At 40.2% G+C, this 15,769-nt stretch overlaps 1 protein-coding gene across 1 annotated transcript in view; it reads right to left on the bottom strand.

Annotated features, from left to right (window-relative positions):
* LOC126295049 (uncharacterized) overlaps positions 1-15,769 on the bottom strand; it is a 134,932-nt gene that overhangs the window by 66,247 nt on the left and 52,916 nt on the right. The window contains exon 5 of the mRNA XM_049987298.1: positions 3,701-3,796. Coding sequence (XP_049843255.1) covers positions 3,701-3,796 — 96 coding nt within the window. The remainder of the gene's footprint in view (positions 1-3,700; positions 3,797-15,769) is intronic.

The raw sequence follows: 15,769 nt of genomic DNA, 5'->3' as shown, positions 1-15,769 counted from the left end.
TTCCACTAGAACATTTTCTGTGCAATGATTCTAATTTAAGTTGCTTGTAACTGAAATTTTTATTTGCATTAGTAACAACAGAGGGCCACAGCACCTTAAAGATGACTTCCTGTTAATTTCAATGAACTGATCTTTCTGATATGAAATCATGAATCCTCTCACACAACTAAGAAAATTCTACAAAGGTATGCAATTTTATTGGAAGCCAGTTGTGAGGAACCGTGTGGAAAAACATAGGAATATGGAATCAACTTGAGATCCCATCTTGATTGTACTCATTACTTCATGTGAATAAAGAACCATTTGTGTTTCACGAGGAATAGATATTGTAAATTTGCACTGATTGTGTGTCAGACAGTTTTCATCAAGGTATTTCATAATCTAGAACACAGTATCTGCTCCAGTAGCTGGGTCATATGTTGCATGTATGGCAAGACTGTGAAACAGTTATGATCTCATGGTTGTGTGGACCTCCCTCAGGGGTGAAGAGAGCTTCTAGAGGTTGACTTGAGCTATACGTCACAAAAACAAACTAAAAATATATGAGTGGTAGAGAAACATTTAATTTTCACCTCAAAAAATTAAGTTACCAAATCGTTTTTGTTTGTTTCTAGATATACATCTATAGTTTTGTATACATTACATCCCCATGCCACAGTACCACACTGGAGCCAACAGTTAAGTACGTCATTTGAATCAGACTGACACAGCTCCAGCATTTCTGCTCCTACTGTGCATAAGTTACTGCGTGAACCATGTGATCTTTCATTTCTTTCTTTTTTTTTTTTGTAGCATTTTAATGTGGCACAGAGATTACAATGTGTACCAGTGCATAGGAAAACTGCAGACATGACCTGGAAACAAACCAAAAATAATCTTTCAAGGTAAATGTCAAAACTTTAAGACTGCCCCTCATATGTAAAGGTGATATGATGGTTAATCACTCTATGTACTCGTATGTACACTGAATGTCTGTAACATAAAACACAACACTGGGAACACAAATATTTTGCACTGAACACTCAGGGAGAAGGGTGCACAAATAATGGTTATCAGGTTTCACTATTTATAAAAATAATAACTTTTTAGTATAAATTTTAAAAAAAGATTATCTTTTTATACACTGGGTAATCCACAACTCATAAGTACACACAAGATGCAATGTCAGTCATTGGGTGCTGAATGCAATGCAGTGTATTTGACTTGGTACAGTCCTGACACTTCAGATAATATTGGCAAACGTGTGACCCAAAGTAGACATTTGCTTATCCATTACAGCACTGAGGAGATGAGGTGGCATTTGTTCATGAAACACTTGGAATCCTCATATATGGTGTTTTATGCTTATGGAGACATAGTTTTTGTGATAATGAGTATCTGTCCTAATTGCAGTTATCTTTGGAAACCAGAATTCTTGTATAATCTCTGATATGCTACAGTCCATACATCTTGCAAATATTGTCATCCTAAGTTCAGTGTTGGTCAATTGGCAATTGCTGTCATATTCTGTACTCACTTGTCTGCGACAGATCGCTCAGGTATTGTGTCTACAGGACACTCGTGTTATGTCAGGGGTTAGAGCAAAATATCCATGCAAATGATAGGATGGATTGATTTAGATGGAAAACGGGAAAGCCCAGCTAGTGCTGACCTGTTACCCAGCAAAGTGAACTGGTTACCTTTGCAGGGTATAAGCACTGTCATGTTTATGGCTGAGAAACTGGAGAGCAGATGTAGCATAAGTATACACTCCCATCCTCTCAAAAGTGGAGCACTGCCACATACTACACAAATGCACATCAATGTCCTACATAGTACAACAAAAACAGACAGATGTGCAATTTTTATTTTTTACATTATTCTTCATACGATATCACTTTGGAAGCATTTATTCACAGATAAATATGTATGATCCCATAATTATTCTAAATCCTCTTGACTCTAGTTCTTACGCCTCATATTTTCATAAAAGTCTAATGTAGTTTGTATATTTGGAAACCATCTTGTCTCATTTGTACATGACAATTTGTTGACTGAGGTGCAGTTCAAAAACAAGTTTCAGATAGAGAACAACTTTTCTCACAAGTTCAGCATGTGGATCAAGAGTTTGGCTGGAGAAGAACGAATGATAATGGCAAGTGAGTACTGTATCAAACTGAGTCTTCACAGATCAAGAATTGAATGCTGTTTGTATACTACTTTTGTTATTTCTGTTGGTTACAAAGTGCAGTGATTTACAGGACTGAAAATAAAGGTAAAGACATATTTTAAATTAGATAATGGTTAATGGTTGCAAAATTAGTAGATGAAAAACCAGTGATGCAGAATGATCATGACCTAAGTTTCCCCTTAAAGTTACTGAAAATTAAATGTCTTTGTGACAAGTTGAGCTTCATACAATATTCATGGTGCAAGAACAATTTACCTTAGTGATAATTCTATCATGACTATCATTCTACAAACATAATAAATAAATGTGTTTTGCACCTTCTGTACACTGAATAGGAATTCAATTATTACATAATTTTTACCAATACATTGTAAACAGATTTCAGCAGTCATCAAAAATGAAAGTACAGAAATTATGAAGAAAAAGAGACAAGAAGAAAAATTCATTCTGTAGTAGGATCAAACTCATGAACCTCAGCACACTTATTTGTGACCATACACACTGCACTGCGGTGTTATTTTGCAAGCTCTGATCACTTTAACAGATTTCATTCAGTTGACATGCGTTAACAAAAGACAGTGGTACAAATGGTTTTAGCGTGAAATAGCTGGTTCTTTCTTGTTGTAATTTGCATACAATAAATTTGCACAATAAACATTTGCTTTGCACATTGTTAACTTTTCTGTATGCACTGCCAATGCTTTCTCCTTTTCATCAAAAATAATTTAAGTTTTTTTAACTGCAAGTTTTACACTGTCTAGTGGCTATGCACATCACTTTATGAGGATTGTGGCCATGCCTAGTCATGTAACCAAGTTAATTCCCACTACTGTCATGTATATGGTTCACTTTTGCAAATAATGCTACGTTTGATTTTTTTTTTCTTTTTTTTTTGTAATAGTTGGAAACTTCATGACTAGCCCTAGTAGTAAGTGCACTGGAATGTAACTCCACATGCAAGGCAAGTACTGGGTGTATTGAGTAGCTCAGTAGTTCCCATTGTTGGTATCATGCACTGGTAACAGATGATTGCAAGTAGCTAAAGATGCTCCACAAGAATAGCTGGAAATGACCTTAAAGCAACCCCAAGATTTAATATCTTAGTTGTAACAATGAGATCAGTTAAATATATATGTAAAGTTTGTTGGTGATTGTAGTGTCTATTTTCATAAATAAAGTTTTTATTTTTAAACTGATCTGTAGTGTAGCTGAGAACCGGACAAGGGTACATATAGAACCGGGGGGCTCAAGGAGGCAACAGCATGTCACGCCACAAAGGCGGCTGACGCAACTCGCCGACCAGCTTACATAATCTTGGCAGCACGCCTGGCTGGCGCACAGCGGACGCGAGCACCTAGAACAACCAGTGCTCGCGGCCGGGATAACGTTCCGCCAGCGGGCAGAAATATTCAGCCAACTGAGGTGAAAAAAGTCTAAAGTTCAAGTACACTCTGCAGTTGGGCACAAAGAACAATAAGCAAACAAACTGTGGAAAGTTGCAGAGAGCAACTGCATCACCATTTAACTCACCAGCTCCTTCTTGGGCACCAGTGTGTACAGTGGGGGTGGTTTGTAGCATTCTCTCTTGGCTTCCAGTATGGTGCTGAGATGCACATTCATAGAAGTCTGACAACAGACATAAAATGTTATGTTACTGGTACCTAGTTTGATCATGGCAAACTACAAAGGCAATATGTCTTGATGGCATTTGAACATTTCATACACAACATACAAAGGTCCCACACAACTTAAAATTTGCACAGTTCGTCACTCAAATTTTGAAAAAATATAAAGGGAAAAAATCTATATTCATTCACAAGGTATAGCTTTCATTAAAAATAAATAAATAAAAAAATAAAATGTGTGTTCATAATCCTGCAGGCCCATCTTCCGATCCTTATCATTATTTTGTCTTTATAGGTCATTAGATACCAAAAATTTGCAGCATTTATAAAAAGAAAATCACTGGAAGTTGAATGCATAGAACGTATTCATTAAATTATGGGTTCACTTCTTGCTACCAGCAATTTTTTTACTTATATCTGTAAGTTCTATGATTATAGTCAAGTGGGAATATAAATAAAAATATTGAATCATTAGCTTTTTCTCTGTGGCTTCACCCGCATATACGTTTGGCACATATATGTCCATCCTCTTCCTCCTCTGTCTGTCTGTCCAACCCACTCTCTCATCTCGTGTGTGTGTGTGTGTGTGTGTGTGTGTGTGTGTGTGTGTGTGTGTGTGTGTGTGTGTGTGTGTGTGTGTGTGTGTGTCCTCATGCCACCCTCTTTGTCCATTTTGTCTTCTGTGATTTGAAAGGCTGATACCATTACTATACATGATGACCGTCATGCAGAACAACCTAAACACCATGGGGGGGGGGGGGGGGTGGGCTTTTTTTCTTATATAAAAAAACCACCTCTGTGCCATTATCTCTAGTCCTACTGAAGCTTTATATAAACAGATAAATTTTAATGAAATTAACATTTCAGTTTTAATTACTGAGCATTTGAAAAAGTGCAAAATTAAACAAAAACTGAAACAATTTTTATTTCTAAAGGTTCTACAATATCATTGATGTACACAATTTTTGCTTTTAACAGTCAGGCATTTTAAATGCCTGAACCAAATATCAATTTAATATCATATGATGAGAAATTTTAAATAAAGAATGCTATTTTTATTACAGTGTCGTATCCATTCGATACGACATGACATACTGACTTATATTTCGTTTCTGCTAAAAGCTCTGCATTAAGGTCATAGTAGATGCCATTGGTTTCACTGTAAGAAATTACTCAAAATCCATGCCATGTATCATACGAAGTCAAGAGATGGGGCAGGTAAAGATTTAGTTTCCGTTTGTGAAGCCTATACTTACTTCTTCACCCTGAATCAAAACAGTGTGTACAATACAAACAACTGGAGCATCTACACAACCACTCACTCCAATTGGGTTGCACCAATACAGTGTAGGCATGTGCACAGTTGTTATCTCTGAGGGCTTGCTAGATTTAGCAATGATTGGAAACGTGTTTATGAGTGCTATGGACTAAGTAATCAAGGGGTATATCGAAATAGAGTATCAGAAAGTCTAGTAAATAGGGATGATGGTTTCAAATTAAATTAAGCTCAGGGTCTGACACAATTTGTTTATATACTGCCAGGCAACACAGTCATCTGATATAAAAGCTGGTAAAAGGATGTGTATTTCAAGGAATGCCACTGGGAGTTCTGAAAAACAAAAGATCATCAAGAGAGTTGGGTGCACCTGAAATTGAATTCATAATCAGCTATAAATGTAAACTCATTTAAACTCTTATCATACATATTTAAATTTGGAAAATGGCTTAAATTTCCAAGTCAACAATCGCATCCTTTCTATCAAAACCAAATTTAACAGCTTATTTTCTCCTTTCATTATGACCCCTTATGTAACAGAAAACAGACTAAAGATGTGAAAATTTATAAAACAACTGGAATTTTTACACATTTGTCACGCATACTCATTTATTCACCTGTTAAATGTTACATCAACATTCAGTGTATGTAATTTTCATCTTCTTCAATATTTAAATTCTATTTGGCATCCTTTATATTAGAACTGGGCAAATATATTCTGACACTGTAAATATCTCCTCCTAATATTATCTTTATAAATGTTGGTGGTGTTTTGAAACAGTGTTAATGTGAACTTCGCAAGAGAGTAAATGTACTATGAGGCTATTACCAGTATACTCAACTGTTTGAAGAGCTGTCTGTGAGAGGTTCTAGTTTAGATACCAAGCATTAGGTGCTTTTCAATAAAATTACATTTTTAAGAATTGGAGTTTGTCCATTAGGCTTGATTATAACACTTGCATTGACAACAAAAAGAATTACAACTGCTTATTGGAGATACTGCTCTAAGCTGTGCCTTTTGGAGTAACGGGTATCATTGCTGACTGACATGCTGCCAGTTGCCAGTTCAAACCAGAACATCAGAAATTATTTGTGACTTTTCATGCTTTCCCAACAGATCTGTTGCAAATACACTTCTCGGGTTTGCCGCCGGATAGTATTGTGTAAATCGCACAATATTTCTTCGATGCAACTGCTCGACATCATCAGTTGGTGGTAGCTGCTGCTGTCACTGCTGCTAGGCGTGACTGATGATAATTGCGCGGCAGTGTCAGAATTTACCATGACGGGAGCAAGCAATACGTGTGCATGGGAAGACGCTCGTAGTTGGAGGAAAGCGGTGCTCCTGGTGGCCCCTGCTGGGAGCCACAGAAAGGCCATCCGTGCATGCGGTTTGGGCAATGACAGTGTTGCTGGGTGCTGCTGGGGTTAAAGTATGAACTAAATGTCAACTACGCATTGCATCACTTGAGGAAACAGAAGTTCTTGTTTTCCCAGTGTTTGATTTAGTGGCAGCCAGTGCTGGATTCCAGGTGGCACTCAGTTGAAATGCTGCATCCCTGTTGATAAGATTGTCCGCTGTGTGGATATGTATAGCCTCCTTAATAACACAGTCCAAGAAAGATGACACTGGGGATAAAATTTCTGTCTGTTCGTAAAGCATACAATGTCCAGTATCCAGGCAATGCCCCGCTACCGCTGATTTATCAGGTTGCACCAGGCAATGCCCCGCTACCGCTGATTTATCAGGTTGCACCAGGCAATGCCTCGCTACCGCTGATTTATCAGGTTACACCAGGTGTGTATCATGATGATGATTGATGCAACGTTCTTGCACGGTTCAGAGTATCTGTCCAATATCAGATTTTCCACATTGGCATGGGATTTTATACATGCCACGTTTCCTGAGGCCAAGGTCATCTTTGACCGAGAACAATAAATTTCTCAATTCTGTTGGTGGCTGAAAAACACACTTGACATTGTGCTTTTTGAGGATTCTTTCTATTCTCAAATACATGCCACCAAAATAGGACAAGAACGCTGTTGCAGTGGGTACTTCCGTTACTTCATTTACATCCCTGCTTTGAGTTTGCTTGGAATGGAATGCATGGCATATATGCCTATCGGAATAGCCATTTTGTTGGAATACCGTTCCCAGGTATTTTAGCTCACCAGGTAGACTGTCCGCACCAAAGAGCATAGGACACTACCGTATTGTGCAGGATGATGGCAACTTGTGACCTGCAAATATAGCTTTGTACGAGTTGATTTGCGATAGATGCTGTGTCCCAGTGTACCGTCAGCTGACTAAGATGCCCAGGAATGGTTAGATGCCATCCTTTTCGACTTCCGTAGTGAATTGTATATTGAAATGGAGTGAGTTCAGATGTTGGAGAAACATGGGTAATGTCTCTACTCCATGGGGCCACACCACAAAGGTTTCGTCTACATACCGCCAAAAGTATTTAGTATTTATTGTTTCTGGAAAGTCCTCAAAAATATTATGTTTGTAATGTTTGTGCATTCTAGAATATACAATATATGTACAAATAAAAGCACTCTCCACCCATATGAGTTCTGTTCCAGCTGTACTTTGATTCTCATAATAAAAATGCTTTCTGTGAAAAGAGTTTTATTTTGTTAACAGCCTAGCATTTGTATTTGGATGTCAGTGTTCAGTGGAGATGGCAGGTACTTCAAAATATCTACATAACTGTGGCTCCAATTGGCCAATATAAAAGCTGTCACCTACATGAACCAGAATAGGAATACAAGTAGTACATTGCTTCCAGGGTCCATATATTCAAGATACCAATGCATTCCAAAATAGCGATGAGTCAGTTGCACGTCAGGCATCCAACAGTGTTTTCCAAAATTGCTGGTCAGGATCCAACAAAACTTCTCAAATGATCTGTCAGGGTTTGCAAATACAATAGCCAGGATGACATAATGCTTTTGGTGAATGTGTACTTTCACATGCATAGCACAGCCCAGCAACAGTTCAAAAACAACAGAGAGAAACTCAGCAACTATCAATAAGAATTCCACTTAATGAACAACAATTCAAGAATAGTGCCCAATGTCACATGAGGAAAGTACAACTAATTCTCAAATTTGTTCTCTGTGACAGTTGTGGAAGACTTTGCCTCTCATATGTCAGGTAGTGAGAGAAGACATACAGCATTTTATGACTACAAGATCTGTTGGATGAAGTACGCAAGTTACAGGTGCCATGAATATTGGACCTACACGTCAGGAGATAAGAGAGGATGCTGAAGAAGGGGTGTGAATCTTTTAACATCAATCTCCATCACAATTTGAATGCACCAGGAACAATGAACTTGTCAACTCTGATTTATACTGCAGCCGTCAAACAACCACCCAGCATTCAACTAATGCAGGGACAACCAACTCCTCTGCAAGAATAATGTCCCTCAGAAGAACAGGCATAAGGAAGACAGATGACATGCCAGTGTTTTTCCACTGTGGATGCCCTGAATACCTTGTACATTACTGCAGAGAAAGTAAGCAAGTTTTCAAGAACTAATACACTGACCAACCCCAGTCATTACAGCAGTTCTATTCACACTACTCAACAGCAGATGGCTGCCATGGATAAAAATCCTCCTCTCACTGACACCATATTTGGCAGTCAACTTGCCTGCGTACTTGTCAATTAAAGGGCTTCCTTTTCTGTTATGCCTAATACTTATCAGCTAAGAAAGACTACATTCTGTGATATGAAATTGATTGCTCAGGAAGTCTCAAAAGAGAAATATGTCCAGCAGACAGAACATGCTGCAAGAATAACTAACACTAACAGACACAGTCCTTCAAATTTGTCATTTTAGCAGAATAAAGTCATAATGTTATTCTCAGATGGCATTTATTTGCAGGAATTAACAAACCATTGTAGACTATGCAAGATCAGAGTTCCAAATTAACAAAGCTGTTCTGACAAGTACATATAACAAAGACTGCTCTGGATTGTTGTTTGCTGCTGGAGACATTGTCATCCTGACGTCAGCTAAGTTAAGTTCCAGCTGTCAGTTAAGATGCTCAGTTAAATTATCAAGCTTTAGTCAACTGCAAAATGCTACTTGGGCTCATAAAAGAATTCTGCATGGCAGTGATGATCATTGTAGGTGGTTATGGAAAACTTGGGATCACTAACTGCATGAGCTGCCACTACTCATTGTTAAGTGTATATGAATAGGGGAGCTCAACCAACCCAGGAAGGGCAGCTTAGGGCCATCAGTGAAGAATTATGCTGTTACCATTACAGTCACTGAAGGGGAGGAAGCTACTACCAAACTGTCAATAGTATGTGGCCTGACTGAGAAACATCGGCAAGTCTTAGCTGTTCTGCACCAATTCATTGAAGCTTTTAAACCCATAGCAGAGAATAGAAAGATCAAGCGGACCATGATAAAACAAATGTCAACACTGAAGATCATCTACCAATTATCCAACACTCATAGAGGCTGAACAGTGGATAATGCAGGAGGAACTGGAGAATATGATTCACGATGACATCAATAAACCTTCAGATAGCCCCCGGTACTCCTCTTTGTTTGTTGTGAAGCAAAAGGATGACTTCATTTCTGAATTGATCATTAATAATTGAACAAAATCACGAATAAAGATGTCTATCCATTGCTTGTCATTGATGACATCCTAGACTGGTGAAGGAGAAAAATATTTTTCAACTGTGAATATGTAGACAGGATACCAACAAATTGAGGTTGATAATGCTCATGGGAAAAGACTATGTTCATAGCATCTGATAGCCTCTATGAGTTCACAGTTATCCCTTTTGAACATAGAATGGGCAACATCCTGTGACACCTTAAATGAGCGAGTGGGGGGGGGGAGCGAGTGGTAGGGGGGGGAGCGAGTGGTAGGGGGGGGGAGCGAGTGGTAAGGGGGGGGGGGAGCGAGTGGTAAGGGGGGGGGGGGGGAGCGAGTGGTAAGGGGAGGGGGGGGAGCGAGTGGTAAGGGGGGGGGGAGCGAGTGGTAAGGGGGGGGGGGAGCGAGTGGTAAGGGGGGGGGGAGCGAGTGGTAAGGGGGGGGGGGGGGAGCGAGTGGTAAGGGGGGGGGGAGCGAGTGGTAAGGGGGGGGGGCGAGCGAGTGGTAAGGGGGGGGAGCGAGTGGTAAGGGGGGGGAGCGAGTGGTAAGGGGGGGGAGCGAGTGGTAAGGGGGGGGGAGCGAGTGGTAAGGGGGGGGGAGCGAGTGGTAAGGGGGGGGGAGCGAGTGGTAAGGGGGGGGAGCGAGTGGTAAGGGGGGGGAGCGAGTGGTAAGGGGGGGGGGAGCGAGTGGTAAGGGGGGGGAGCGAGTGGTAAGGGGGGGGAGCGAGTGGTAAGGGGGGGAGCGAGTGGTAAGGGGGGGGGAGCGAGTGGTAAGGGGGGGGGAGCGAGTGGTAAGGGGGGGGAGCGAGTGGTAAGGGGGGGGGAGCGAGTGGTAAGGGGGGGGGAGCGAGTGGTAAGGGGGGGGAGCGAGTGGTAAGGGGGGGGAGCGAGTGGTAAGGGGGGGGGGGGAGCGAGTGGTAAGGGGGGGGGGGAGCGAGTGGTAAGGGGGGGGGGAGCGAGTGGTAAGGGGGGGGGGGAGCGAGTGGTAAGGGGGGGGGGAGCGAGTGGTAAGGGGGGGGGAGCGAGTGGTAAGGGGGGGGAGCGAGTGGTAAGGGGGGGGAGCGAGTGGGGGGGGGAGCGAGTGGGGGGGGGAGCGAGTCGGGGGGGAGCGAGTCGGGGGGGAGCGAGTCGGGGGGGAGCGAGTGGGGGGGGGAGCGAGTGGGGGGGGGAGCGAGTGGGGGGGGGGAGCGAGTGGGGGGGGGGAGCGAGTGGGGGGGGGAGCGAGTGGGGGGGGGAGCGAGTGGGGGGGGGGGAGCGAGTCGGGGGGGGAGCGAGTCGGGGGGGAGCGAGTCGGGGGGGAGCGAGTCGGGGGGGAGCGAGTCGGGGGGGAGCGAGTCGGGGGGGAGCGAGTCGGGGGGGAGCGAGTCGGGGGGGAGCGAGTCGGGGGGGGAGCGAGTCGGGGGGGAGCGAGTCGGGGGGGAGCGAGTCGGGGGGGAGCGAGTCGGGGGGGAGCGAGTCGGGGGGGAGCGAGTCGGGGGGGAGCGAGTCGGGGGGGAGCGAGTCGGGGGGGAGCGAGTCGGGGGGTGAGTGCAGCTTGTCCAACCTTATGGTATCACTCAGCTAACCAAATAAGTTGCTTAGGTGTTTGGAGGAATTCAAATACAGAAAATGTAAAGAGGATTGCTTCTGTCACTGCTCCTTTCTTTCTTTCCACAATGAAAATAAAGTGCAAAATGAATGTATACATTCAGGCAACCCACTAAACCTTGTATCATAGTGCTGCAGATACACAAAACAAATTATTTGGCTGTACTGCTTGTAAATTCAGAGCTCTGTTTCCCCAGAAAATAATACCATAACTGATTACTGAATGAGCATAACTGCATGCAGATACAAGAACTCTAAGTGCATAACATGTTGTGGATATCTTTTTCGAGAATTTCATAGCATGTTCATTCCACATCATTTGGCTCTCAATGTGCAACCCTATGAATTTTGTTGTAGGTGCATCACCTATGGAGATGTTATCTAGTTTAAAATTTAAGGGACTGTTTTCTGTTCATTCTAAAGCTTATTGTACTTGTTTTCTTTAAATTGAGAGTTACTTTGTTTTCCTGAGACCATTTATGAACATCCCTCAGCACTTCAGTAGAGTTTTCCAACCTTTGTGCTGGTGTCTTACTGGTGATTACTATGCTGCTGTCATCCACAAACAATATCTTCTCTCCATGGCTGATTTGTTGCGGAAAATCATTTGTATACACCAGAAATAATACAGGGCCTAGTACACTTCCTTGAAGGACCCAATATTGATATGTTGTGGATCAGATATATGTTTCTCAATGTACTTTGATCCACTGGAGACGTGTGATCTCTACTGACTGTACTCTTTTCTAGATATGAACGAAACCTTTTGAGAACCACTCCCTTTACTCGTAGTGCCTCTAATTTATGCGACAGCTTCTGGTGGTCAACTGAATCAAATGCCTTAGACAGGTCTAGCAAAAGGCCAGTTACATAGCTATTCTCATCTAGTGATTCTAAAATTGTTTTTGTATATTGTGCTTTTGCAGATTCTGTGCCTCTAGCAGGCCTGAAACCATGCTGGTCATTGCAGAGGAGGTTGAATTTACTTAGATAGCTCAAGAGCCTGTTTTTCCATTATTGTTTCTATCACTTTGGAAAAGCAAGACTATAGGGCTATTGGTCTGTAGTTCTCAATGTTTCCTACGTCACCTTTCTTGTGAACTGGTAAAATTTTGGTATGCTTCATATAGTCAGGGAAGCAACCAGTTTTGAAGGATTCATTTATGATTTCTGTTAGTGGAGCTTTGAAACCATTTATACATTTTTCAGCACACACATTGGGATTTCATCTAAACCTGCTGAGTTTTTGTTCTTTAATTGCCTTACAACATTGTGTACTTCCTCCTCAGTAGTTGGAAGCAATACCATTGAGTTTGCTGTATGCTTCTGCATTGGTTGATTAGCACCTTTTGGAAAAATTTTCTGTAAGTTCGTTGCAATGCTGCTAAAGTAGGTATTCACATAATGTTTCTAATTCTTTCGGTTTACTTTCTAAGTTTTCCCTGTTCCTGATTTGTGTGTTTGTACCTCTCAGCTTCACAGTTTCTGTTTCTTGTTTCACTACAGCCCATGTAGCTTTATTTCTATTATTGGCTAAATTCATTAACCTATCGTTGGCTGATTTTTGCAGTATTGAGTACCTTCCTGTAGACCTTTTTGTAGTTTTTGTATTAGTGCAAAAAACTGGATCACTACTGTCCTTTTTAATGGAGTTTAGATATTTACAAGTTTGAGCACTTTTTCTAATTCCTTTAGTAATCCATTTATTGTTGGTGGGTGTTCTAATGGCAGTTAATGCTCTGACATAAAATTGGAGAACCTGCTATTCACTTCAGTTTCTATGTATACTCCTTCCCAACATTCATGTGCTAACTTTAAGGAAAACTCTTGCAAATCTGGTGGAGAAAAGACACTTTTATATACATACAGTTTTCATTCTTTTTTACACAAGTTTTTTCTTTTATAATCTCACAGTTTCTCTGCCTACATCTGCAGTTACATGGTCTATGGTAGATGATGAATGAGTGGTTATTCTTGTTGCACAGTTGACTAGTGATGATAGACCAAAACTATGTAGGATATTCATAAATGTGTTACTGGTGTCATCTGTTTTAGTTGTATTTATGCTAAAGTCCCCACACAAAAGGATATTATGTTTCAGAGTCAATGCTACTTCTAGGCTTTGTATAAGTTTTGAAAAGAATATCTCTAGATTACCACTGGGAGAACTATATACACACATAATAGTTCATTTCTTGGGCATATTTATAGCAACTATCTTTGTTGCTGTCACTTCAAAGTATTTGTCTACACTTAGCATGATATCATTTCTGATTTTAAATTCAATGCTGTTCTTAACATGAATATATGATCATCCACCTTTCATTGTGTTTCTGCAATACGAACATGCTTGGACATGTGAGGGTAAAGTAATATATAAGTTTTCACTTTCTTTACACTAGTGCTCTGTAATGCAGATAACAGTGCTGTCTAAGATTTGTAACTTTACTTCCAGCTGTTGCACTTTGCTTTTTACACTCTGAATATTTTGAAGGAAGAGCAAAGAAACCAAGACGAATGAGGAACAGATTAAATGAGAATTCAAATTAGTAAATGAAACACTATATTAGAGGCACAGTCATCCAGTTGGCTGGAAATGGTTTTCAACACGAACAACAAGTATGAAGGTAATATGTTATGCAGGAGAGAACAGGCACAATTTCTTGGTTACGTTACATTAATACTTGTTGCATAGATCATGAATACGACATTTAATAATGATGTGTAACATGTCAGCTTAACACAAGTTTTCATTACACAATATAATTTCTTTTTATGCTTACTATCTCACATCTAAAAATTCATGTTTTCAGTAGAAAAAGCGGTCATTGAGAAAGTCTTGTAATTTGTTTTTAAATTTTGGTTGGCTATCTGTCAGACTTTTAATGCTATTTGGAAAATGACCTAAGATTCTTGTGGCAGTGTAATTCATCCTTTCCTGTCAGTCAGATTTAACCTAGAATATTGAAGATCATCCTTTGTTCTAGTGTTGTAGTTCCACACTTTCTTATTATTTGTGAACTGGGGTGGGTTATTAATAACAAGTTTCATAAGTGAATATGTGTATTGCTAAGGTATTGTGAATATCCCAAGTTCCTTAAATAAATGTCTGCAAGGTGATCTTTGGCAGTCTCCAGCTGTTGTTCCAATTACTTGCTTTGGTGCAATGAATACTCTCTCTTTTAATGATGAAATACCCCAAAATATGATGCCATATTAAAGCAGTGAATGAAAATAGGCATAATAGGTTAATTTACTAATATGTATATCACCAAAATTTGCCGATAACCATAATAGCATAAGTTGCTCAACCTAACCGTTTCAACAGATCATCAATGTGTTTCTTCCAGTTAAATTTCTCATCAATACACACACCGAGAAATTCTGAACTTTTGGCCTTAGCAACAAACCTCTGTTCAAAGTCTATATTTATCAATAGTATTATGCAATTTACTGTGCAGAATTTATGTACTATATTTTCTCAAAATTAAGTGAGAGTCCATTTGCAGAGAACCATTTAATAATTTTCTGATGTACATTATTCACAATTTCCTCAGTTGATTCTTGTTTGTTAAGTGTGATGACTATACTTGTATATCAGCAAATATATAACAAGGGACCCAAGACTGGACCCTGTGGGACACCATTCTTGATACCTTCCCAGTTAGAGGACCCTGCTGATTTTTGCAAACTACCTCTACTGTTAATTTCAACCTCATACATTCTTCCAGTTAAATATGAATTGAACCATTTGTGCACTGTCCCACTCAAATAACAATACTTACACTTATCTAGAAGAATTCCCTGTGCCACACAGTCAAAAGTCTTTGAGAGATCACTAAATATACAATGGATGATGATCAGTTATTCAGAACATTTAATATTTCACGAGTGAAAGCATATATAACGTTTTCTGTTGAAAAATCTTTCTGCAAACCTAATTGACAGTTTGTTATTACTTCATTTTTACAAATATTTGATGCTACTCTTGCATACATTGTTTTTCTAAGAATTCTGGATATAGCTGTCAGAAGTGAGATTGGGCAGTAGTTGTTAGCATCAGACCTATTCTTGTTTTATGCAGTGGTATATCAATAGCATATTTCAGTCTATCAGGAAAAGTGCCCTGTTTCAATGACCTGTTACGTGTGTGGCTGAGAATCCTCCTTATCTCTTGGGAACAAGCTTTTACGACTATGTTGAAAATGCCATCAATTCCATGTGATCTTTTACTTTTGAGTGAGTTTATTATTTTCCTAATTTCAGTAAGAGAGGTTGGTTGAATTTCAATTTTTCAAATTGCATAAATATTGCCTCTTCCATATACTGCCTTGCATTCTCTAATAAATAGATGGACCATATTTCTCTGCAATGCTAAAAATTATTATTAATAAGGTTTTCTACTTCCGACTTTTTTGTTAAAATTCTCATTGAGTTTGATAGGAAAACAGTCCTCTGTGCTCTCGGTTTCCTTGTTTGTTTG

This window comes from Schistocerca gregaria, chromosome 11 (assembly GCF_023897955.1).
Source record: "Schistocerca gregaria isolate iqSchGreg1 chromosome 11, iqSchGreg1.2, whole genome shotgun sequence".
NCBI classification, from domain to species: domain Eukaryota; kingdom Metazoa; phylum Arthropoda; class Insecta; order Orthoptera; family Acrididae; genus Schistocerca; species Schistocerca gregaria.
The sequence above is the reverse complement of the archived record's forward strand: the minus strand, read 5'-3'. Positions and strand labels throughout refer to the sequence as shown.